Below are 24750 nucleotides of genomic sequence, written 5' to 3' on the forward strand. Positions count from 1 at the left end.
CCCTAATTATAAAATATTTCCAAAGCACCTTCAGTTTCTCCTAAGATCTATGTACATTGGTACCTCGGGTTACATACGCTTCAGGTTACAGACTCCGCTAACCCAGAAATAGTACCTCAGGTTAAGAACTTTACCTCAGGATGAGAACAGAAATCATGTGGCGGAAGCAGGAGGCCCCATTAGCTAAAGTGGTGCTTCAGGTTAAGAACAGTTTCAGGTTAAGAACAGACCTCCGGAACGAATTAAGTACTTAACCCGAGGTACCACTGTATATAGAAAGTCTCAGAGCGGTTGGTTATGCTCCAGTTGTGACCAAGGGAGACGGTGCAACTATGCCTGCCCAGTTCTGCCCCTAATTTGCTGACAGTACTGCTGAGGGATGTGGGCATTCCACTCGAACTTCCTTCCTGACTTAACATCACCTCTTATTCCCTGCAGACCCCAAAATGGTGCCCCTCCCTCACCACAGAAGAAGGGATGAGAGAAGATCTACATCAAGCATAAAGTGGGGGTGAGGAGAAAGATCAACATTGAGAACTGCTGCACCGATGGTTCCTGCTGCCTAAGGCAGCCGCCTCACTTTGCCTCCTGGCCTGACCAGGCACTACCCATTGGGAATTCCACCAGAGAACTGTGTCAAGTGTGAGGCCCCGATTCAGAGCTCACCTCAGCTGCAAGCCTATTCAGCAGCCTCAGGGTTCCCTAGGACCACTATCCAATGGAAGCGAAGAGAATCTTCAGGAGTCCAAAGTAGATCTCTTACCCTGAAATTCCTGGACACACAATCTTTGCTTTGATCCACCCCCTTCCACCAAGCTGAGGTCAAGGCCACTAGCCCCTGGTTTGCTCAAGCTTATTCCCTCCTGACTGCCAGGAGTCCTCACCGATGCGGCTGTCCATGACGTAGCTCTCGATGATGGCACTCTTCCGACACAGGTCCTCAGCCATGGAAGCACTGCTGACCTCCAGGTGTTTCACCTAGCAAAGGGAGATGGCATCAACAGCCATACAAGAAATATGTAAAATAACTAAGCAAGTAATAGACATCACCCCAGAATTGGCCCTACTAAACATCTTCCAAGACAACAATGCCCATTTACACCACAAAGAACTTATAACCCACCTGCTCTCAGCAACCAGAAACATCATAACCAGACACTGGAGAGACCTGTCAGGAGTAAGCATGGACCAATGGTACCAAATAGTATGGGAAACAGCCCTACTAGAAAAATTAACTAATAAACTGAAACTGACACGGGGACAAACAGAAGAAGACGCCTTCACCCCGGTATGGCTCCCCTTTATCACATACACAGCCCAACAGGACAACGACAATAATCCACCAACAGCATACAAATCAATATGGCTAACCTGATCCAAAACACCCACCCACCTCACTCACACACGAAAACAAAGATCACCACAGCCAATCACAAGCAAACAATCACACCCTAAGCCAACCCCAACCTCTCTCACCACCAAAGGAACACAAGTGAACAACACAAGCAACGCTGACACCAAACTCTACATACATTAAACATAATAGAAACACCGCCACCCGACCCCACCCCCATCCATCCTCCCTCTCCCCACCCCCCCTTTCTTTTTTCTTTCTGTTTTCTTCTCCCCCTAATGCCTCAACAAATGAAACGGATTTGTAAAAACGTTACATGGAAGAAGAAGAAGAAGAAAAAAAACGAGGCACTACACTTCTGTAAAACAAGAAAATCCTTAATAAAAAATATTTAAAAAAAAAAAGGGGGGGGGGAGATGGCATCATTCCTCACAGCCAGTGCTGCTTACCTGCCCCCAAAACCCTGGAATCCAGAACCTCCACCAATGGCAGGCCTGCGCGTGCCTCTTAGATCATAGGTTCATAGAATTGCAGAGTTGCAAGGGACCATGAGGGTCATCTAATCCAGCCCTCTGCAATGCAGGTGTTTCCCCCCCCCCAAGGGGGGCTTGAACCCACAACCATGAGATTAAGAGTCTCATGCTTTTACAGACGGAGCTCCTGGCTAAATATATTTCTCCATCTAACCCCAACATCGCTGACTTTGCTCTTGGAAGTCATCTCACCAGTCTGGGCTCTGGAAATAATCTCCAAAAGATCAGAATGGGCTGCCACATGGTGGTTCCTCTGGGGACTTTAGAGGCCTTGGGGGCCAGATGTGGCCCTCAGGACGCTCACTAGGCCAGGGCCTGGGCCCTGCCACATTTTACTCACTGGTACTGCTCCACACCCTCTCGGAAGTGTGTTTTGTGTGGATGGAATGTAACCCCAAACTGCAACGCCTCTTGCTTTTGTGAATGGTTGACAGGGACAGGGGTCTATGTAGGAACCTCTGGCAGTGTGTGGCTCAAAATAACCTACTGTACAAAGGTTAATAGGGGGTGCAGGTGGTGCTGTGGTCTAAACCACAGAGCCTAGGGCTTGCCGATCAGAAGGTCGGCAGTTCGAATCCCCGCGACGGGGTGAGCTCCCGTTGCTCAGTCCCTGCTCCTGCCAACCTAGCAGTTCGAAAGCACGTCAAGTGCAAGTAGATAAATAGGTACTGCTCCGGCGGGAAGGTAAATGGTGTTTCTGCGTGCTGCTCTGGTTTGCCAGAAGAGGCTTAGTCATGCTGGCCACATGCTGTCTGCGGACAAATGCCGGCCGGCCCCCTCGGCCTATAGAGCGAGATGAGCGCTGCAACCCCAGAGTCGTCCGCAACTGGACCTAACGGTCAGGGGTACCTTTACCTTTATACAAAGGTTAATAGTCACATCCATCAACCCACCTACTTTTTGCCCCTGATCTTACCACCATCCCTCGCATGCCCCCCCCCGAAAAAAGTTATCCAGGGGAAATACCGTCCTCAGGCTGATAAAAGTTCTGCACCCCTACCACAGAGTCAAGCACAGGCAAAACTCCCTAGAGTTAACATTCTCAGTCACTGGCGGGAGCTGGGCATGTATCACTGTGTACAGACATCTGGCTGGGCCAGCCATACTGCAGGAGAGCCAGTATGTACCTGTCGTAAGGTGCCACGCAAGAGCCTATTCTGCCATTCCAAAACCAGGCCTGCAGAGGTTTCCATACCTTCTCCTCCAGCAGCCATTTCTCCTGCTGAATTTCTGCCAGACGCTGGAAGAGCTCAGAAATCTCCTCATCCGACAGGTCAGCTGGCCGAGGGGGTTGTGACTGCGACTGCGGACTGCCTGTGGTGGACTGCAAGCAGAGAAGGGGGTTGGCAGGCAGGCTGGAAGCCAAAGCAGTCTTTCACTGCATCCATCATCCTCCACCCCCAAAGTAATTTTTAAACATTTTTTAAACAATTATAGGGATGCAGGCCCCAAGCTACCAATCTAGCTGCTAGGCACCCCCAGAATATCTATCGTCCTATAGCGTAGGACGAGGAACCTCATGCTTGACACCCTGGCCAATTTTCCAATAAAGAACTGATTGGCTGTTTCTTCTTCTTACAGAAACCCATTTTCTCCAATCTTCAGACAAGACTTTGGGAGAAAAGAAGCCAGTGGGTGGGTGAGAGTTTCCCTTGGATATGTTCAAGATTATATTGCAGGGGTGGGGAATAACAAACCCAGTTTATTTTAAGAGTCTTTGTTGTGGCAACTTCAAAGGCAGGTCAAACAACCACACACACACACACACACACACACACACACAGGCAACCTTTAAAAACAACAACAAAAGAATTCCTTTGGCTTGTGCAGCTAATACATAGATCAAGTTGATCAGTAATAATAATAATACTACTAATACAAATACTAATAATATTAATAATAATATATTATTATTTATACCCCGCCCATCTGGCTGGGTTTCCCCAGCCACTCTGGGCGTCTTCCAACTGAATATTAAAAATAATGCAGCATCGAACATTAAAAACTTCCCTAAAGAGGGCCTTCAGTTGTCTTTTAAAAGTAAAATAGTTGCTTATTGCCTTGACATCTGGTGGGAGGGTGTTCCACAGGGCAGGCACCAAGAAGGCCCTCTGTCTGGTTCCCTGTAACCTCACTTCTCAAAGCGAGGGAACCGCCAGAAGGCCCTCGGCACTGGACCTCAGTGTCTGGGCTGGACGATGGGGGGTGGAGATGCTCCTTCAGGTATACTGAACCGAGGACATTTAGGGCTTTAAAGGTCAGCACCAACACTTTGAATTGTGCTCGGAAACATACTGGGAGCCAATGAAGATCTTTCAGGACTGGTGTTATATGGTCTCGGCAGCCACTCCCATTCACCAGTCTAGCTGCCACATTCTGGATTAACTGCAGTTTCCAAGTCACCTTCAAAGGTAGCCCCACATAGAGCGCATTGCAGTCCAAGCGGGAGATAACTAGAGCATGCACCACTCTGGCAAGACAGTCCGCGGGCAGGTAGGGTCTCAGCCTGCGTATCAGATGGAGCTGGTAGACAGCTGCCCTGAATACAGAATTAACCTGCGCCTCCATGGACAGCTGTGAGTCCAAAATGACTCCCAGGCTGTGCACCTGGTCCTTCAGGGGCACAGTTACCCCATTCAGGACCAGGGAGTCCCCCACACCAGCTCGCCCCCTGTCCCCCAAGAACAGTACTTCTGTCTTGTCAGGATTCAACCTCAATCCGTTAGCCACCATCCATCCTCCAACAGCCTCCAGACACTCACACAGGACCTTCACTGGTTCTGATTTAAAAGAGAGGTAGAGCTGGGTATCATCCGCATATTGGACACCCAGCCCAAACCCCCTGATGATCTCTCCCAGTGGCTTCATGTAGATGTTAAAAAGCATGGGGGAGAGGACGGAACCCTGAGGCACCCCACAAGTGAGAGCCCAGGAGCCTGAACACTCATCCCCCAACACCACCAGTTATAAACAATCACCCCCTGGGTAGAATCAATGAGCTGGCCAGAAATAGAGGCGATCCTAAGGAGTTCTTGTGCTGTCTGCAAGACCAGTTGCATGGGGACAGGGACTCCTGCAGCACCATCCCTAAAATGGCACCATAGGAAAACTACCAACAACCCAGGAGTGAAAGTTTGGAACACAGGAAGCTGCTTTGGGTCCATCTACCTCAGTACTGTCTACACTGACTGGCAGCTGCTCTCCAGGATCTCAGGCAGGGATGTTTCCAAACCCCACCTAGAAATGCCAGGGACTGAACCTGGGACCTTCCGCTTATAAAGCAAATGATCTACCACTGAGCTATGGCCCTTCCTCAAATCTGAGGAAAGGCACTGCTTTTGAAAGGAAAGCTCCAGGTGTCTGCTCCCATCTACAGGGGCAGGAAAAGAAATTACAGACCTCACCCCTTCGAGAGCTCTGGCGTCCTTGGCACCTACAGCCAAACCTCTTGTCACCTATCATGCCTCACCTTGTTGCTGCCGGCTCCAGATCCCTCTTTCATGATTTCACGGTAGCTGAAGGACGAGATGCTGCTGCTGTCTCCCGTCTGTGCCCTGCTGGGCGAGCTGATATCTGCCAAGACAAGATCCTCGATTCCTGGAGGGCAGAGCACAATGTTAGAAACGCAAATAAGGGTGGCAGTTCTGGGGTCCAAAGCGGCTAGAAAGCCACAGCTGCTCCCCATTGCCCTGTCCTGTAACCCTCAGGTGTGTAGGTGCTAGCTGGGGGCAGCTCCTTGGCACACGAAGAACACTCTCTACATGCTCAGAGACAATACTTTCAACAGTCAGAAAGTACACAGACACATATACCATAACCTAGGTAATGTCCGTTGCACATCACAGGCTGGTATCTGCTCCTCAAACGGGGCTGGCATGAACAAGATCCAGTTCATATTAAACACAGATTCAGGCTCTTCTCTCTCTCTCTCTCTCTCTCTCTCTCTCTCTCTCCACCCTCAAATCTCTGAAAGTACCTGGCTGCAAATAACCACCTGAGTAGTTAGTTTAGCTCCCTGGGGGATCTGATTTCCCAGAAGGTGTTATTTCCTAGCATATCCCAAGGAGTATTTTGAAAAAAGATGGTGTCAGAGACTGTCTGCCCAAAGCAGGATTTACCTGAGCATTTGGATGTTAGTCCCACCCCCACCCCGCACTGCTCTGCGGCTGAATCTTGTCCTAAACTGATCTCACTGTTCTCACATCTCCCCGCAAAACAACACCAACTTCTTTCCTTAGGAGAAACCACCTCTCTGCTTTTGCAGAACTCCCAAGTGGCCCCTAGGAGCTAGACAGAACCAATCTTGTTTACATAATCAGGAACACACAAGGTTCCCAGTGGAGGCAAGCATTCAGAATCCATTAACCACAGATTAGGGATCAGGATCAGGCTGCTGGATCCCAGAGTCGCATAGACCAATGCCTCCACCCCCCGTACAAATCCAACTTCCCTCTACTGGCTTTTACTCTCAGCTAATACTTCTTATAGAATGGTTAATGCTATGCATCTTAACCAGGACCCATGAGTTGGTTAAAATGAAACATTGGCCGTTGTAAAGGTTGGTGTCAATGTAACTCTCAATCATGCAAAAGGCCAGCAGGGGGATATGAGAGAACCCACCCCGAAGCCCACTTCCCCAACCATGGTTAATGTATTGGGAGCATGGTGTTCGCACACAAGCCCAAGGTGTTTGTCACATGGGACAAACAGTCTGAAGTGGTTTGCTTGTGTTGAATTCCCAGCTTTAAGCTTCTGTGCTATGTCTGCTCACGTTCATGAAAGATTATGCTCAATGTACCAGCCAGCCTCATTTGGAATCCTTCCTGCCAAAGGTACCCTATATTTTATTTCTAGTCAGGATACACATAGCAGAAGTCCAAGATATTGAAGTGTTGTATGGATCAAGGAGTTAAGCACTCTCCTTGCATGTGATGACTAAGCATCACGAGACATGGGGCGTTGCCTAACTGATCCAGCTAGTTTAAAGAGGCATGGTTGACTTCCCACTTCAGTTAATTGGTAGGGGTGTGAAGAAGTGATGGCATTTCCCTGAACATAATTCCATCTGTGTGCTGTGTATCTTGAATGTACCAACTGCTTGTTTTACGATGCCGCAAGACTGCAACTGAATAAACCCATACTAAAAATCCAGCTTGATTCCTGAACGCTTCCTGTGGAGCTCTTGTACATCACAAGTTACTACTACTACTACTACTACTACTACTACTAGCTGGGACACGGGTGGCGCTGTGGTCTAAACAACAGAGCCTAGGCTTGCCGATCGGAAGGTTGGCAGTTCGAATCCCCACGATAGGGTGAGCTCCCATTGCTCGGTCTCAGCTCCTGCCAACCTAGCAGTTCAAAAGCACATCAAATGCAAGTAGATAAATAGGTACTGCTCCGGCGGGAAGGTAAACAGTGTTTCTGTGCACTGGTCTGGTTCGCCAGAAGCGGCTTAGTTATGCTGGCCACATGACCCAGAAAAACTGTCTGTGGACAAACGCTGGCTCCCTTGGCCTATAGAGCGAGATGGGCGCACAACCCCAGAGTCGTCCGCAACTGGACCTAACGATCAGGGGTACCTTTACCTTTACCTTACTACTACTAGCATTAGCATTATTATTGCATTTTCTTCTCTTAAGGCCAGGAAGAGAAACCTGTGGCCCTCCAGATGTTGAGCATTGGTCATTCTGGTTGGGGATGATGGGATGGGATCCAACAATCCCTGGAGGGCTCCAAGTTCTCCATCTCTATTCTAAGGGATAGGACCAAGGAGCTGTCCAAAGTGCTGAAACACACTGCAAAGCCCAAGTGCTGAGAGCTGATGTACAGGAATGAACCAACTAGTCTTGTGTGGTCTATCTTTTTAAAAATAGAATAAAAAAAACCAGAAGGCTCACAGTCTACCAGTGCATTTTATAATGTACACATCAAGAGTACATACTCAAGATCTCTAACACAGCTAAAGTGTAACTCACATGTATGAAGTGATCCTGAGTCTGTATTCTTGCTGCTGAAGAGCATAAAGTAGTACCTTAATGGATCAGATCAAGCTCTAGCTAGTCAAGCATTCTCTCAGAATCCCAGCAATAAATGCCCACTAATCCATTAGTGGGTCAAGATTTAGCCCACCCTTGGTTCAATAAACAAAACTTTGCTATTAACATTCTTGCTTGGGCACAAAACTCACTGGATTACCATAGGTTATTATTTCTCAGTCTCACCTACCTCACATGGCTATTGTGATTATATAAAAATGGGAGTGGGGAACTGTGTACTCCACCCTGAATTCATTAGAGAAAGGGCAGGATATAAATCTGCTTGAGTACACACACCCCTAACACACACACACACACACACACACACACACACACACACGATGAGGGACACTTTTTACACAGCAGATTGCAGAATGCAGCTTCCAGTACAGACCATCTGGTGCATTCACCAGACCCCCTAAACAACAGAGCTGGCTTCTTTTGTTTTGTTTTTTTAAAATGCGTTTTAGCAAAGCTGACTGCAGAGAAGCCTCTGGAAGGGGAATGAGTATCCAAGACCAGAGGGGTTCCCAAATTATCGGCTCAATGGGGATCCAGGTGCCCTTTTCCCTTTCTTCCCCGTTCTCCTGTCTCAGTCCTCCTACCTGGGCTTAGCTGGTATCCCAAGGGTCTCATCTACCAGGATTGCATCATTTGACAGTGAATACAAATTTATCGTAATGTGGGATGACCCCCTTTGGCAAATCATTTGATACGATTTTCAAAGAGGGGAGCGAAAGCAGGAGCTTGTCAATGAAACAACTGCAAGACTGCTATGAATTTAAGCCTGCAGTGAATTAATGAATAAAGTGATTTTTTTAAAAAACAACAACCACAAATTATAAAGTTAAAAAGAATCTGGCCACTGTCACTAATGTCTTGCTAACATCCAGATTATATTACTTGAAACAATCGGCATGGCGTGTGACCTTATTTTTGTATTCAAATAAAAATAGCAGAAGATGCTGGACTACAAGGCTGAAGATCACTGGTACCTTGAAGGTTGCTGTTTGACAGTGGGACAATCTGCCTCGAGAGCTCTCCTTCCTTGCAGGTGCTTCAGCAGAGGCCGGACAGTCATCTGTCAGGGATGCTGCAGTTGCAGATCCCGCACTGAGCAGGGAATTGCACGAGAAGACCTGCCAGGCACTTTCCAGCTCTAGGAGTCTTGCATAAGACGCTATCTGGGCCCTTGAGTCACCCTCAGAGGCTTTGCTTTGCCATCTGAAGTGGGATGGGTAACTACACAAAGCACAGCCTTCTGAGCAGTGTGCGGAGGTTACGAAACTCCTGTCCAGAGGACGTTCACAAGGCTTTAATCGACAAGCAGAAATGTAGTTTTTACAGGGAAAATTTGGGCTTGTTATGATGCATAATGTTGCCGGATTTTGTTTTTGCTTGTGGTTTGCAACGTCTTATGTGTCTTTATGTGGCTGGACCATAAAGAAGGCTGATCGCCAAAGAATTGATGCTTTTGAATTATGGTGCTGGAGGAGACTCTTGAGAGTCCCATGGACTGCAAGAAGATCAAACCTATCCATTCTTAAGGAAATCAGCCCTGAGTGCTCACTGGAAGGACAGATCCTGAAGCTGAGGCTCCAAGACTTTGGCCACCTCATGAGAAGAGAAGACTTCCAGGAAAAGACCCTGGTGTTGGGAAAGATTGAGAATGGGATGAGAGAGGACGAGATGGTTGGACAGTGTTCTAGAAGCTACTAACATAAGTTTGACCAAACTGCGGGAGGCAGTGGAAGACAGGAGTGCCTGGTGTGCTCTGGTCCATGGGGTAACGAAGAGTCGGACACAGCTAAACGACTATACAACCAATGTGTCTTAACCAACTGTGTTTTATGTTATTGTGGTTGTTTTGCCATAAACCAGCTTGCCACAAACCCTATAGATTAAAAAACACCATGGGACAGCTAAAATGGACAGTATCCTTTGGAAGAAACCAAAAAGAACTAAAAGAGCACAAATTCCTACTCTAGAAAGACAGCAGAGGAAATGTAGAGAGAAGCTGAGCAGCAGACCCAATTTCCCCTCCATTACGTGGAAATGTGAAGACCTCTGCCACGAGTTTGGTAGTTAAAGGTGAGGCACATCTGCTGCAGCTTCAGCCCCCCCCCCCCACTAGCCATGGGAAACACAAGCGATCAGAATGCCCCCGTACAGCGCGGCTGTAAGCATCGCTGAAGTGAAGTGAAGTGAAGCACTTTAAGCCTTTCTGAGCCTTTTATTAGCAAAATGCCCATCGTGACGATGGATGGGCTGTTTGTGTGATAGGGACTGAACCTGGGCTACTGGCTGCTTGCAAGGCGTACACTCTGCAATTGAGCAGAGGCCATTCCCCAAACAGGGGTAATATGGACGCTGTTCATTTTTATGGGCGAAAGTAAAATTTTGTATTCCAGGACACCCAAAGGCTAAATGTGGACCCTGCTCCCTTCTTGATCCCAGCCACTGAGAACCAAGAACTGTTTGCATATGCACAGTCCCAACCCCAGCCCAGTTCCAGCCTGAATTCTGTTTCTTGAGTCAGGCTAGAGTGCCACATATCCCTAAATAAAAATTCTCAAAAACTGTGGTTAGTTATAAAAAGTGGGGGAGTTGGGAAATAGAGGGCGGGAACAGAGTCGGAACCTGGAAGCAACGTGGCAAGCAGACAGTCGCCGTTTATCTACCATGCCTCAATCAAAGACAGAGCAAAAAGAGGCATTTAAAAAAAAATTTAAACACACACACATAAGCTTGTAATAGGTATGCTCTTGCATGGGGCCTCATGAGGAACTCCTATCCAAAGGATCTATCAAGTCCTTTCTCCACTTTGCTCCACTAAACTCCGAGCACCTGGTGTTCCCAGACTGTTCCACAAGCCCAGAAATGGCATTTCTAGCCATTTGTGCTGCCTGCCTGCCTGCCTGCCTGCCGGAGAGCTTTGCAGAGGGAGAGTGCTGGGTGTGTAGGAAGTGAGAAATCCTACAAGCAAGTGCTGCAGCTGCCCAGCCCGGCTGGTTAATTTTTAATCCGGTGGTGAAAACAAGAGACCCATTCAATGCTGGGAGCTGCCGACTATACGCACCTCCCGAACTCCCTGCTGCAAGTGGCCTCCAGCGCCTTTCAAACCCACCTGTTAACTCAAGTGCTAACCTCCCCTGGGACCAACTGATGCCTTTCAATCCCCCGCCTGTGACTCTCTTCCTCTTTAGCTCAGCTTTCTTTCTTTTAAAGGAGCAAGCTGAGTTGGAGGTCACTGGCTCTTTGTTAAGAGGGAGAGAGAAGAGGGGATTACGCAGACGATGGCTTTTCAACAGAACTCCATGCTGGGAGAAAGCCCTGTGGAGGGAGAAGGACTCTTTTGTGCAGGCTGCTCTGGAAAAAACAGACGCGAGCGTGTGTGTGCGCACACGCACAACACACACAAAACGGAGGAATTCAGAAGGCAATGAAAGTCCCTTCACACTCCAGGGTGCATTAGATCAAAGCAGGGAGATAAAAGGCATCCCTCCCAAGCAATTTGCCAGGGGCCAAATGACAGTGCCTCTTGGGAACCAAGGAAGGAATGGCGTTCACTTCAAGGCCTCCTTTAAAGAGAGAGAGGAAGAGGAACAGAGAGAGAGAAAAAAAGAGAAGAGAGTTCTCTGCAGGTTGCACTAGCAGCAACAGCTGACAATCCCTTTTCTCAACCATACTTGGAGGCAAAGAAGCAGGACACAATCAGGAAAATCGCTTTCAAACATGGAGGAACTGCTCCTTTAGATACCTTTTGACAGCTCTGCTGCCCTCAAAGCCAGGGAGCAGAGAAAGGGCTGCACTATGCCTATGGTTGGAGGAAAGATTTTCTAAGCGCATGCAAATGATTACCCGATGCAAGGGTGAAATCTTGTGCTTGTGGCCCAAGAATCGCAAAATAGTGCAGCATCAAGGGACAAGGTGGTCTCCTGGGAGAGGAATGGATCCTAGTGGGTGGTCCCAGGAGGAGACTGGGCAGGTTGGAAGTTTACCGTGCTTTTGTCCTTTAGCAAGTGAGCAGTGTTTAGTGGCTTAGAACATGCAAAGGGAGGTCAAGAGATCTGGTTTCTAGAACTTGACTGCAGGAGTTGATGGGACACCTTTCGGAGTGCTTGAAAACACTTTGTGCAGATTATGTTATTTATTTTATAACTGCAGACCAGGTGAAGCCAGGATCACCCCCTGCTGTACTGATGGGCAATGACTGAACTTGTGAAAGAGACAGCCTTCGCTTGCGAGATGGTGTCTGCAGGGCAAGGCTAGGAGTTCTAGTCTCCAAATTAAGGCCATGGGCCACTTTCACATGATTAAATTCCTACATGGAACTCTTTTGTGCACTGGAAGATGGTAGAAATTCAGCAGCCCTAAAAGCTTGGGTCAACCAGGTCTACTCATCTGGTCCTTGAAGTACAGAAACGGAGGAAGCTGCTTTGTATTGGGTCAGACCCACTGGTCTACGCTGACAGGCAAGGGCAATCCAGGTCTTCAGACAGGGTTCTCTCCCAGCCCTCCCTGGAGATGCGAGGGATTGAATCTGGGACCTTTTGCATGCAAAGCCAATGCTCTACGACTGAGCCACAAGCCTTCTCAATAAGCCCTTAACATAAACCAAGTGTTCAGTCAGACAGAAGACACTGAGAAAGTCTTACATGCATAGAATCATAGAATTGTAGAGTGGGAAGGTCCCCATGGTCCAAACCCTTAAAAATGTAGCATGAACACCGACAACTGGGAAACACTGGTCTGCAAGTGCTCTAATTGGAGGACAGCCTTTACCAAGGGTGTCATGGACTTTGAAGACTCTCAAACTTAGGACAAAAGGGAGAAACGTGCTAAGAGGAAGGCATGTTTGGCAAATCCACACCGTGATCAACTCTCGCCTGGAAACCTATGTCCCAACTGTGGAAGGGCGTGTGGATCCAGAATTGGCCTCCACAGTCACTTACGGACACACCATTAAGACCGTGTTCATGGAAGACAATCTTACTCGGCTACAAATGATCGTCAAAGAAGAAGACGACGCTCAGCTTCCCCTTGCCTGTGTATAATGAAACCCAAGAGGACATGATCACTTCCTCCCAAGGTTCCCTGTACTTTCACTTCGCCGATTAAAAACTCAGATGCGTTTCATCTGCAGCAAGGGGAAGTTCTTCCCATAGAAAAGGGAACATTTTTCAAACAGTTCTCTTCTTCCTACTGTGTCCTGACAATGTCTTCCAGTTTCCTGTTGATACTCTAAAGAATCAACCTTTCGACTTCCTCTCCCCACCTCTGTTACCTTCCTTTTTGCTTGCAGTCCTCATAGATGCCACCTGTTTCCTCCACGGAGAGCAGCTTGCTCTGACTGTGACCTCACACAACCCAGCTCTGCCCCAGCAGCAAACACTCCTACACACACCAACATATGCAGTCGTGGTGCAGGGCTGCCAGACACAAATCTGACACCCACATTCTCTCTTCCACATTATCCTCTCTCTCTCTCTCTCTCTCTCTGAAGCCTCAACCAGATGGCTCATTTAAGAGATCATCTGTTTTCATGCTTACGCACCTGCAGGTCAACTCTACCTTGGCACAGTTCCTTCTACCCTCCCTGGGCCACGCAGCTGACACAGCCAGGTGTCGGACTGACCACAGCACAAGCTGGGCAGCTGGCTTCCTACTGCAGCGGTGTCCGGGGATGGAAGAAGGGGCTGTTTTTCCCATTAGGAATGCTACCCGTGTTCACAGCAGCGCTGAGCCAGGAGCTTTGAAAGCTGCTGCCTGAGCAAGTTCTTAATAAATTTTCTGGAAATGCATTTGCTCCGAATGCTTCATTTATTCCAAACACAGAATTCAAGTGGACTTTGTTCAGCCCTGCGGGGCGAGAGGTGACGTCTCAAGCAGGCCTGGTAAGAATTCAGTGCCTCCATCCATCATGGCTCTCCCATTCAGAGGTGGCTCTAAGCCACCCCAGTCCATATCTTGAGTTGAGTCTCAAGAGTCAAGTCTGGAAAGTTCTCCAGTATCTAAAAGCTGAAGACGCAAACGCTTTACCTGCTAAAAACTGTAATATTTTAAATGCCTACCATTCACCATTTTTAAACCTTCCATTATCTCACAACAATGAGTCATCACTGCCTCCCCTCCCCGGGGTGCATCTAACATGAGGTTGAAGACACAGACATGTTATGTGCTGCTAACATTATAATTGGGGCTAAATATATATGCTATGATTCTGAAGGAACTGTGGGGTGGGGGAAAGAAATCCTATTCAGTATAAGGTGCAAAATTCAGCTTGTCTGTGAGAAAATCAGTTTTTGCTTTGTTTCTGCTTTAAAGCAGGTTTCTAGTCCTTATAGTTCCACATGCAGACTCAAAGGAAGTGTGAGCAACAGCTGGTCAAGCTGAAAAGCCAGGGAGGGGTGGCAGAATAATAAAATTTCTGGTGGTCAGCAGGCAACCCTGAGTGGCCCTACGCACAGCTCTTGGCTCCACTCTACATGTAATGAAACCAGAATTATGCAAAATAGCAAACGCTGGGAAATCAACTGTGCAGATCAACTTAAAGTGCATGATTTATATAGCCTGAAAAAAACAGCTTTCTGTTAGAGACGAAGTTAGGTTTCATTGGAGCAAGATTCTCATTATTCTTTTTAGGGCAAAGTGCACCCAGCTCCAAATATAATCTTAGTGGGTATGAAATATGGGCCTGTTAGAAGAGTTTTGTGTGAAGGGGCCCCTAGAGCAGGACAGTTGAATAGGAAAAGCTACTTCCAAGATCCCTATCAGCTCGCCCACGGGGCAACTTGTCACACTGTTTTCTACTTGGGTACAAGCCACCAATCACTACATATTATTATTTTACCAGAAAGTCCCACAGCAGGTTACAGCAGTATAAAACATAGCATTAAAAGCTGTTTAGAACAGCTTGCAGCCTGCCAATTGAAAAGAACACATGCTTATAAATCAGGGTGGGAAGTCTGAGGCTCGAATGTGGCCCTCCAGACTTTACTATCTGGCCCTTGGCAGTCTCCCCAAGCCACACCCCTCACTGCCCCCTTGCTTTGTATCCTGTTCCCCCCCCCCCCAGAAAGAATGCTGATAATGCCTTTTGCTTGCCTAGAGGAAGGAGAGGGGTGTGCTAATAATAATAATAACAATAAATTTTATTTATATCCCGCCCTCCCCAGCCGAAGCCGGGCTCAGGGCGGCTAACAACAATAAAATAATACAACATTCTAAAATCATTTCATTATGAAATTAATTCAAATCAAATTGATGGCAACCATTGGGATAGAGTTGTGTGGAGATTGCCAAAGGAGGGAGTCAGGCTGTGCCTTGGCCAAAGGCCTGGTGGAACAGCTCTGTCTTGCAGGCCCTGCAGAAAGATGTCAAGTCCCGCAGGGCCCTACTCTCTTGTGACAGAGCGTTCCACCAGATCAGAGCCACGGCCAAAAAAGCCCTGGCTCTGGTTGAGGCCAGCCTAACCTCTCTGTGCCCTGGGACCTTCAAGATGTTTTTGTTTGAAGACCATAAGTTCCTCTGTGGGACATACCAGGAGAGGCGGTCCCGTAGGTACGAGGGTCCTAGGCCTTATAGAGCTTTAAAGGTTAAAACCAGCACCTTAAACCTGATCCTGTACTCCACCGGGAGCCAGTGCAGCTGGTATAGCACCGGGTGAATGTGATCTCGCAGCGAGGACCCCGTAAGGAGGCTCATGCAGAAAGCAGCTCACTGTACAAAAGCAACATTTCCATTTGTCGCAGCGAGGACCCCGTAAGGAGGCTCATGCAGAAAGCAGCTCACTGTACAAAAGCAACATTTCCATTTGTTGCCCCTCCTATTTTTGCCTCTGGCACCACCTGCCACCAACATGTGGCCCTCAGCAGGGAATACCTCCACCCTTCTTGTAGACAGACACAGGAGGTGGTGGGGCAGCAGTTGATTGACCCCTTTCCTACCCAGCAGTTCACAAGGAACTCATAGCTGATTTGAAAACACCTGTACTCTTCACAGCTGATCCACCAGGTGCGTATGTTCCAGGTACAGAAACACAGGACAATCCTCCCATTTCTGAGCACAACATTCTCTAAAGGGGAGGGGAAGTTCCTTCCTCTTCCTAGGAGCCCCCTCTCACCTGTCCGGCTCTTGCTATTGGTCAAAATCTCCTGGAGCCGCTCCTGGAGTTTGTCCGCTCGCTTCCGTTCCAGGTGCAGCTGCCTCTTGAGGTCCTTCAGCTGTTGGAGGAGAGGGAGGGAGGCGCAAGGGAAATCAGGGCTGGAGGCAGGCTTCAGCAAGGCTTAGCCCCACAACCCATTTCCCGTGCCAGAACCCAGCCAATGCAACAGCATAAAAAAGGGTGCCACTGAGCAGGGGCAGAGTTAATACTCCCCCCTTTCTCTCACCAGTGCGAGCCCACAACCATCCAACCCAGAGGAAAGATCAGAGTTGCATACAGATCACAATTTCTAAGCTCCGGTTCGAAAACTGTTGCTCTGAGTGCCGGGACCATGATGTGGGAAGAACGAGGTTCTCTCCCCATCCAGCTTCGAAGGCTGCCACCCAAATAGCTGCTATCCAGCGGAAACAGGAAACACCAGTCTAAATAACTCCATGGAGACCCCTAACCCTAATGCACTTCTGTAGTTAAAGGTCAGAAGACACACACTTCCAGGGATCTTGGAACCCTTCAAAATTGGGCATCAGTTGGAGGCCACAGTGACCTCCTCATCAGGGGTGGGTAGAGCCTTGGGAGAGCTGAGCATCTAAGCAGGGGAAGGGGGCAATTTCTTAGTGCGGTGCAGGGTGGGAGGGGAAGAGGCATCACAGCATAATAACAGTAGTAGTAGTAGTAATAATAATGATTATTATTATTATTATTATTATTATTTACCGTATTTTTTGCCCTATAGGACGCACTTTTCCCCCTCCAAAAATGAAGGGGAAATGTGTGTGCGTTCCATGGGGCGAATGCAGGCTTTCCCTGAAGCCTGGAGAGCGAGAGGGGTCAGTGCACACCGACCCCTCTAGCTCTCCAGGCTTCAGGAAGCTATCCGCAAGCCTGCGGAGCCCAGCAGGAACTCCTGCAGAGCCCGGCGGGCTTCCCCCGCCCCCAGCCCCGCAAGCTCCGGGAGCGATGGCGAGGTTGAGCGCAACCTCGCCTTCGCTCCCGGATCCCCAGCCCCGAGGCTAAAAACGAAGCCAGGACAGCAAGCAGGATCCATTCCGCTCGCTGTCATGGCTTCTTTGCTCTTTGGGGCTCGGGGGGGGGATTCTTTATCCCCCCCCCAAAAAAAAATAAGTGTGCCCTATGGGCCTCTGCGCCCTATAGGGCGAAAAATACGGTATCTGTACCCTGCCCATCTGGCTGGTTTCCCCAGCCACTCTGGGCGGCTTCCAATAAAGATTAAAAATAAATTAAAATATCACACATTAAAAACTTCCCTAAACAGAGCTGCCTTCAGATTTCTTCTAAAAGTCTGGTAGTTGTTTTTCTCTTTGACATCTGGTGGGAGGGTGTTCCACAGGGCGGGTGTCACTACCGAGAAGGCCCTCTGCCTGGTTCCCTGTAGCTTTGCTTCTCGCAGTGAGGGAACCGCCAGAAGGCCCTCAGGCTGGACCTCAGCATCCGGGCAGAACGATGGGGGTGGAGACGCTCCTTCAGGTATACTGGGTCGAGGCCGTTTAGGGCTTTAAAGGTCAACACCAACACTTTGAATTGTGCTCGGAAACGTACTGGGAGCAAAGAGGTGCTGTCCATAAAAAGAAGAGTGCAGCTGCAATTCTGTCCTCTGCATCCCAGCTTCTTTGCGTCTGGTCGCTCGGATAACAAGCTGGGAGCGAGGCAGACGGGCAAGAGGGCATGCGTGAGATGCAGCTCACCACAGTGAGGAGACCCAAAGCACCAGGAACAGCAGCAGCTCAGAGTTTGATGCACTTAAGACCCAGGCAGGGGGGAAACCAGGGGAGCCCAGTGGTTGTTGTGCCTTCACAATTCACAGCAGCTCCTTCTTTCTGGGAGTTCAACCATAATACCCCACCCCACTGCAATACATTTCATTGGACAACTATCGGCCTGCTGCTCCTGCTGTTCTCTCTATAGCAGGGGTGGGGAATGTAGCTCAGGGAGGGGGTCTTCAAGACCTCCAGCAGCCTCCAGCTACATGCTTTCCTGGAGAGAGAGTGCCCTGACTCTCAAGATGAAATGAGCCCAGAGGGAGAAGGGCAGTTAATGGCCTGAGTCAACAAGGAATGGCAACCTGGGTTCAAAGAGAAAGATCAGCAGGGTGTCTTGCCTTCCCCGCCCCCCAACCCACTTCCCTTGGGGAAAGCCCATCTCACCGCGGCGCTGCCTTTCTTCTCGAGGATCCGCTGCCCGTCAACCGTGTCCTTCACTTCCTGCCAGGGAGACAAGGCTGTCACAAACCACTGGGACCAGAAGTGCCAAATGATGTTTCTATCACACTTTCGGGGGGTGAAAAGGCTTGACAATTCTCCTCTCTGCTCCGTCTCACCCTCTGAGAGGCAGAACAGTTATCATGCAGGGGACAATGGTTGTGTGGATCATGGCTATGCTGAAAGCTGTGGAATCCAGGTCCCACCTTCTGTTTACCGAAAAATACTAATACCGCTTTTTTTTTTTTTTTTTTTTTTAAAGGAGACATTTGTAGTCCTCGTGGAGGACTGGGCATTCAGTTTTGGCCCATGTCTCTAATCTGTTGAGGTCATTTTGAATTCTGATTCTGTCTTCAGCGGCATTGGCTACTCCTCCCAGTTCACAGCTGTCAACTCTCAGATTTGAAAATAAGGGATCAGCAGCCTCACCTGTCCCGGGGACAGTCTACAGGATATCTAACAATCCGGGAAGCAGCGGGAAACGGCGCTGGAATAAGGGAATTTCCCGGGGGGGGGGGGGAAGGGAAGGTTGACAGCTATGTCCCAGGTTGGTGTCATCTGCAAATCTGATTAGGATCCCCTCAATTCCTTCGTCGAAGTCATTTATAAAGACATTGAACAACAACAGGCCCAGCACAGAGCCCTGTGTCACCCCACTTGTCACTTTCTTGCAGGATGACGAGGAACCATTAGTGAGCACTATTCACACTTAGAATCTTCACACTTTGCTGTCTCTACTCATAGATCTCCCTTCCAAATCCTCTTGCCCCCATCAACCCACCGCCAGGGGCAAATTCCTCCTGTCACTCTGCCATTTTTCATTTTTACCTCCCAACCTTTGGTGTAAGTATAGGTAAAGGGACCCCTGACCATTAGGCCGACTCTGGGGTTGCGGCGCTCATCTCGCTTTACTGGCCGAAGGAGCCAGCGTACAGCTTCCGGGTCATGTGGCCAGCATGACCAAGCCGCTTCTGGCGAACCAGAGCAGCGCACGGAAACACCGTTTTCCTTCCCGCCGGAGCGGTACCTACCGTATTTTTTGCTCTATAATACTCACTTTTTCCCTCCTAAAAAGTAAGGGGAAATGGGTGTGCATCTTATGGAACGAATGCAGGCTGCGCAGCTATCCCAGAAGCCAGAACAGCAAGAGGGATTGCTGCTTTCACTGTGCAGCAATCCCTCTTGCTGTTCTGGCTTCTGAGATTCAGAATATTTTTTTTCTTGTTTTCCTCCTCCAAAAACTAGGTGTGTCTTGTGGTCTGGTGCGTCTTATAGAGCGAAAAATACGGTATTTATCTACTTGCACTTTGATGTGCTTTCAAACTGCTAGGTTGGCAGGAGCAGGGACCAAGCAACGGGAGCTCACCCCGTCGCGGGGATTCGAACGGCCGACCTTCTGATCGGCAAGTCCTAGGCTCTGTGGTTTAACCCACAGAACCACCCACATCCAACCTTTGGTCTAAACTAGGATAAATGGGATAAAAAGACTGGTGAGGCATCTGAAGAGAGATCCAAGGGACACAGACCCAAGGATCTCTGCTACACTCAAATGTAGCACGGGGCACTTTCCACCTAGCGAACCAGACGGGGAACCGGGACTCATTGAGAAGGATCTGCAGAAGTCCAGTCTGGATATGTGACTTGGAGTGGGACAGCACCACCTGCCTATCTGTGCCAGACACTACAAGCATGCTGTAAAGAAAAGAGGCACAATTCAGCAGATGGGCAAACCCATCAGGAGGGAAGGGAACAGGTGGACCCAGGAACCTCATGCTGCCAAGCACCTGCTCCTGGGGGAAGCTGGCAGGCTGCACACACACACACACACACACACACACACACACACCTGTTTCAGTCGGCTGATTGTGTCCAAGTGTTCATCCTTCGCTCTTTCAATCTCTCGCAGCTTCTCCTTGGTCGCTTCCACCTCACGGTCCTTTAGCTGCAGAGGAGAAAACCCAAGAGAATGCATTTGGGAGCATATACGGGATTTTCCCAACCCTGCAATTGTTGCTGGTTTAAAAAATGCCAGTGGCTGAGAAGGAGGCACTTGCAAGGGAGAAGAAAACAGGACCACGCTTAATCTTACCACCTGCACCCCCCTCTCATTTCCCCCTGCCCATCTGACCAGCAGACATCTCAAAATCACCAAAAACTCCAAATCAAAGAGTGGAAGTGAAAAGATATCAAGAGAGAACCCACCCACCACCACTTTCCTCCCCTCTGCTGAATGCCAATGTTGTTCTCTTTTAGTTTTGGGGATTCATCCATGTGTTTTAAAGTATGTTTTCTGATCTTTTATGTGCTGTTCTGCTTCAGGTGGTTGCATTTTAAATTTGGGTCCCCACCCTGCTCCTATTATTGCAAATTGCCCCGAGATCCATTTTGATGTAGGGCAGTATAAAAAACATTTTTGAATGACTGCAGCAATAGCTAAATAAATAAGAGGGTGAAAGAGGCATGCTGCTGGTCATCTGAATAACTGAGCTTCACTGTCCAGTTGCTGTAATTCATGGGTAGACAACCTAAGGCCTGGGGGCCGGATGCGGCCCAATCGCCTTCTCAATCCGGCCCGCGGACGGTCCAGGAATCAGCGTGTTTTTACATGAGTAGAATGTGTGCTTTTATTTAAAATGCATCTCTGGGTTATTTGTGGGGCATAGGAATTCATCCCCCCCCCCTCTAAAATATAGTCCGGCCCCCCACAAGGTGTGACGGACAGTCGACTGGCCCCCTACTGAAAAAGTTTGCTGACCCCTGCTAATTGATGAGAAATCCATTGCATCGAACGGCTGGTCCATACCAGAGACACTTCACCCATCAACCTCCTGCCACAGGGTAACCCACACATACCTATGCCATTATTTATTGCAGTGCCCATTATATATAGACCCAAGAGACTGATTTATAAAACCCCTGTTTACGAATGGAACACATTTGAATAGGGTGGAAAGGGTGAAATGGCTGCTGAGCGACACCGACGACTTTGTTACTTATAAAGTAGCACTCTATGTGCTGGCAGCTAAGAAGATCAGGAGGAAGGAACTAGATAAAATAGCAGTCAACTGCAAAGGGGATTCGGATATTTAATTTGGCACATCTTACCTGAGAATCTTCTGCTACTCTATTCTATTTAATGCAGCAAATAATTTTAGTAGCCGTGACCGTGGTTTTATTGTATGTGTGGCGCCCCGTGATTTTTATGGTTGTTGTTTTTCTTGTTGTTCTCCTTCTGAATGATGCCATGGCCTATGGCTAGTGCAGTAAAAAGTTTAATTGGAATTGGGTAACCCACAGGGTCTGCATCAAGGCAGCTGCTGGAGAGTAGAAGTCAAAGAGGAGCATCCGCCAACGGTGTCACCTGGATTCACTAGCCTCCCACAAGACTGTGGAAGCAGCTCAATGGCCAGAGTGGATCACTGCCATTTCTCCCATTTGGGAAAGCCCAAAATATTTCCTGTACCTGCAAGTCAGCCACATGCTGCTCCTTACAGACTCGCATGGCCTCTGCGTGCTCTTGTTGATGCTTCTCTATCAGCTCCTGGGAAAGAGGATGGGAACAATCAGATCCCTGGAGCAGGACAGGAAGACTTGGTGGGGTGGGAACCAAGCGTTTGGGCCCTACTGGCCCTCTGGTAGGGTACGCCAGTTCTGCCCTGTGACATGTCACTAAGGGGAAGGGGGGTCCAGTCACCTCCGCCTCTTTCAGCCGCCGTTCAAACCAGCCCTTTGTGCCATCCATGGACTGTATTTGGAGGCGCAGCTCTTCCACGGTTTGCTGCATGGATTCCAGTTCCTGACTGCGCGCCTGAAGGGTGAAGAGAAAGGGATACAATCATAGAATTGGAGACTTGGAAGGGACCCTGAGAGTTATCAACTCGGCAATGCAGGAATCTTTTGCCCAGCGTGGGGATCGAACCCACGACCCAAAGATTAAGAGTCTCATGCTCTACTAACAGCTATCCCAGATGCAGGCAGCAGGCCCAGGGGAATTAGCACAAACTAAAGACGCGGGTGGCGCTGTGGGTTAAACCACAGAGCCTAGGACTTGCCGATCAGAAGGTCAGAGGTTCGAATCCCCGTGACGGGGTGAGCTCCCGTTGCTCGGTCCCTGCTCCTGCCAACCTAGCAGTTCGAAAGTGCAAGTAGATAAATAGGTACCGCTCCGGCAGGAAGGTAAACAGCGTTTCTGTGCGCTGCTCTGGTTCACCAGAAGTGGCTTAGTCATGCTGGCCACATCACCTGGAAGCTGTACGCCGGCTCCCTTGGCCAACAAAGCGAGATGAGCGCTGCAACCCCAGAGTCAGCCACGACTGGACCTAATGGTCAGGGGTCCCTTTACCTTTACCCTTAAAAATCAGCACAGAAAACAGGCACTGGGCCTTTAAGGGCAGTGTAGAGGGAGTGAACACACTACCATTTACTAACAAAATGGCCATCTCTATCACAGGTGAGCAAGGGGAGGGGTGAAAGAAAGGCCGTATGTTTGTTTGTTTGTTTGTTTGTTTGTTTATACCCCGCCCATCTGGCTGGGTTTCCCCAGCCACTCTGGGCGGCTTCCAACTGAATATTAAAAACAATACAGCATCAGACCTTAAAAACGTCCCTAACCAGGGCCACCTTCCGTTGTCTTTTAAAAGTAAAATAGTTGTTTATTGCCTTGACATCTGCTGGGAGGGCGTTCCACAGGGCAGGCGCCACCACCGAGAAGGCCCTCTGCCTGGTTCCCTGTAACCTCACTTCTTGCAGCGAGGGAACCACCAGAAGGCCCTCGGAGCTGGACCTCAGTGTCTGGGCTGGATGATGGGAGTGGAGACACTCCTTCAGATATACTGAAAGGGGAGGAGGTAGGCAAGATGCCACTGGACATTTTGTGTACAAGATTATGCCACCTGTGGTGAGCAGGTGGCAAGTTTTGCTCCTGTTGCAACAGGAAGAAACTTTACTTTGTACTTTGGGGCAAAATGTCAGGCATTCACTTGCAGTGAGGGGGTAAGAATAGGTAGTATCGAGGGACACTGCTGGGGCAGGAGGTAAATCTATTCCTCCTAGCCTCCCCCCCCCCCCCCGCAAGTCTGCCCCCAAGTTCCTGGTCATTCTAGAAACTGATGCTGGCATGAAATAGAACCTTGAAGTGGCTTTTGAAAGCAAAAATGTAAAGCATTACAAAGGACTGTGTGGCCTTTGCTGTGCATATTCTCTCACCGCAACGGCATTGTGAGGCGAGTCAATGCTTTTCAAATTTAATAATAATAATAATAATAATAATAATAATAATAATAATAATAACAACAATAACAACAACAACCATAATAATAATAATAAATTATTTATATCCCACCCTCCCCAGCTGAAGCCAGGATCAGAGCGGATAACAACAGTAAAAGTAACACAGTTTACATAAAATGACAATCTATTAATTGAAATATACATTCTAAAATCAATTCATTCTAAAATCAATTCAGAATCAAATTAATGGCAACCATTGGGCTAGAGTTCTATGAAGATTACCAAAGGAGGGGGGCCTTGGCCAAAGGGCTAGTGGAACAGCTCCGTCTTGCAGGCCCTGCGGAAAGATGTCAAGTCCCACAGGGCCCTACTCTCTTGTGACAGAGCGTTCCACCAGATCAGGGCCACGGCCGAAAAAGCCCTGGCTCTGGTTGAGGCCAGCCTAACCTCTCTGTGGCCTGGGACCTTCAAGATGTTTTAGTTTGAAGACCATAAGTTCCTCTTTGGCACATACCAGGAGAGGCGGTCCCGTAGGTACGAGGGTCCTAGGCCTTATAGAGCTTTAAAGGTTAAAACCAGCACCTTAAACCTGATCCTGTACTCCACCGGGAGCCAGTGCAGCTGGTATAGCACCGGGTGAATGTGATCTCGCAGCGAGGACCCCGTAAGGAGGTGCATGCAGAAAGCAGCTCACTGTACAAAGGCAACATTTCCATTTGTTGCCCCTCCTACTTTTGCCAGGAGAGGCGGTCCCGTAGGTACGAGGGTCCTAGGCCGTATAGGACCCTCGTACCTACAGATGGAAGGCACAGAAATTCAGCCTCCTGAAAACCTCAGCTCTCGTTGAAAGAAGATATACTAAGATATACTAAGGTTCTAGTCCTTAAGACCTGAACATGCCCATCTCGATGGGAAGACCAGGCCCAGGCACCCAAGCTCCTTTGACCAGTACCTTCTCCTCCTTCAGCTGGCCACGCAGCTCGTCCTCCTGCCGTTTCTTGTGCTCATGCAGCTCCCTCAGCTCCCGCTCATATCGCGCCCGCACAGCGAGCACCTCTTTCTCGTGTTGCAGTCGGAGGTTGCCCAGCTCTTCCTTGTGGCGCCCCTTCTCCTGCAGGGTCTCAATGGCCATCTCATCTAGCATGGCCTTGCGCTTCTCTGCCGTCTAGAAATCAGGCACAAGTCAGAGCAGTCTTATGAGACTGTTTTTTTC

At 48.9% G+C, this 24750-nt stretch overlaps 1 protein-coding gene across 2 annotated transcripts in view; it reads right to left on the bottom strand.

Moving 5' to 3' along the window:
• Nucleotides 1-24750, bottom strand: part of GRIPAP1 (GRIP1 associated protein 1) — a 66180-nt gene that overhangs the window by 18389 nt on the left and 23041 nt on the right. For both annotated transcript variants that reach the window (XM_081844995.1, XM_081844994.1), the window contains 9 exons: nucleotides 24490-24702; nucleotides 22003-22116; nucleotides 21772-21849; nucleotides 20155-20250; nucleotides 18255-18311; nucleotides 16051-16150; nucleotides 5357-5484; nucleotides 3083-3211; nucleotides 885-978 (listed from right to left, as the gene is read on the bottom strand). In XM_081844995.1, coding sequence (XP_081701121.1) covers nucleotides 885-978; nucleotides 3083-3211; nucleotides 5357-5484; nucleotides 16051-16150; nucleotides 18255-18311; nucleotides 20155-20250; nucleotides 21772-21849; nucleotides 22003-22116; nucleotides 24490-24702 — 1009 coding nt within the window. The remainder of the gene's footprint in view (nucleotides 1-884; nucleotides 979-3082; nucleotides 3212-5356; nucleotides 5485-16050; nucleotides 16151-18254; nucleotides 18312-20154; nucleotides 20251-21771; nucleotides 21850-22002; nucleotides 22117-24489; nucleotides 24703-24750) is intronic.

This window comes from Podarcis erhardii (genome assembly GCF_964252035.2).
Source record: "Podarcis erhardii genome assembly, chromosome: 17".
Lineage (NCBI taxonomy): Eukaryota > Metazoa > Chordata > Lepidosauria > Squamata > Lacertidae > Podarcis > Podarcis erhardii.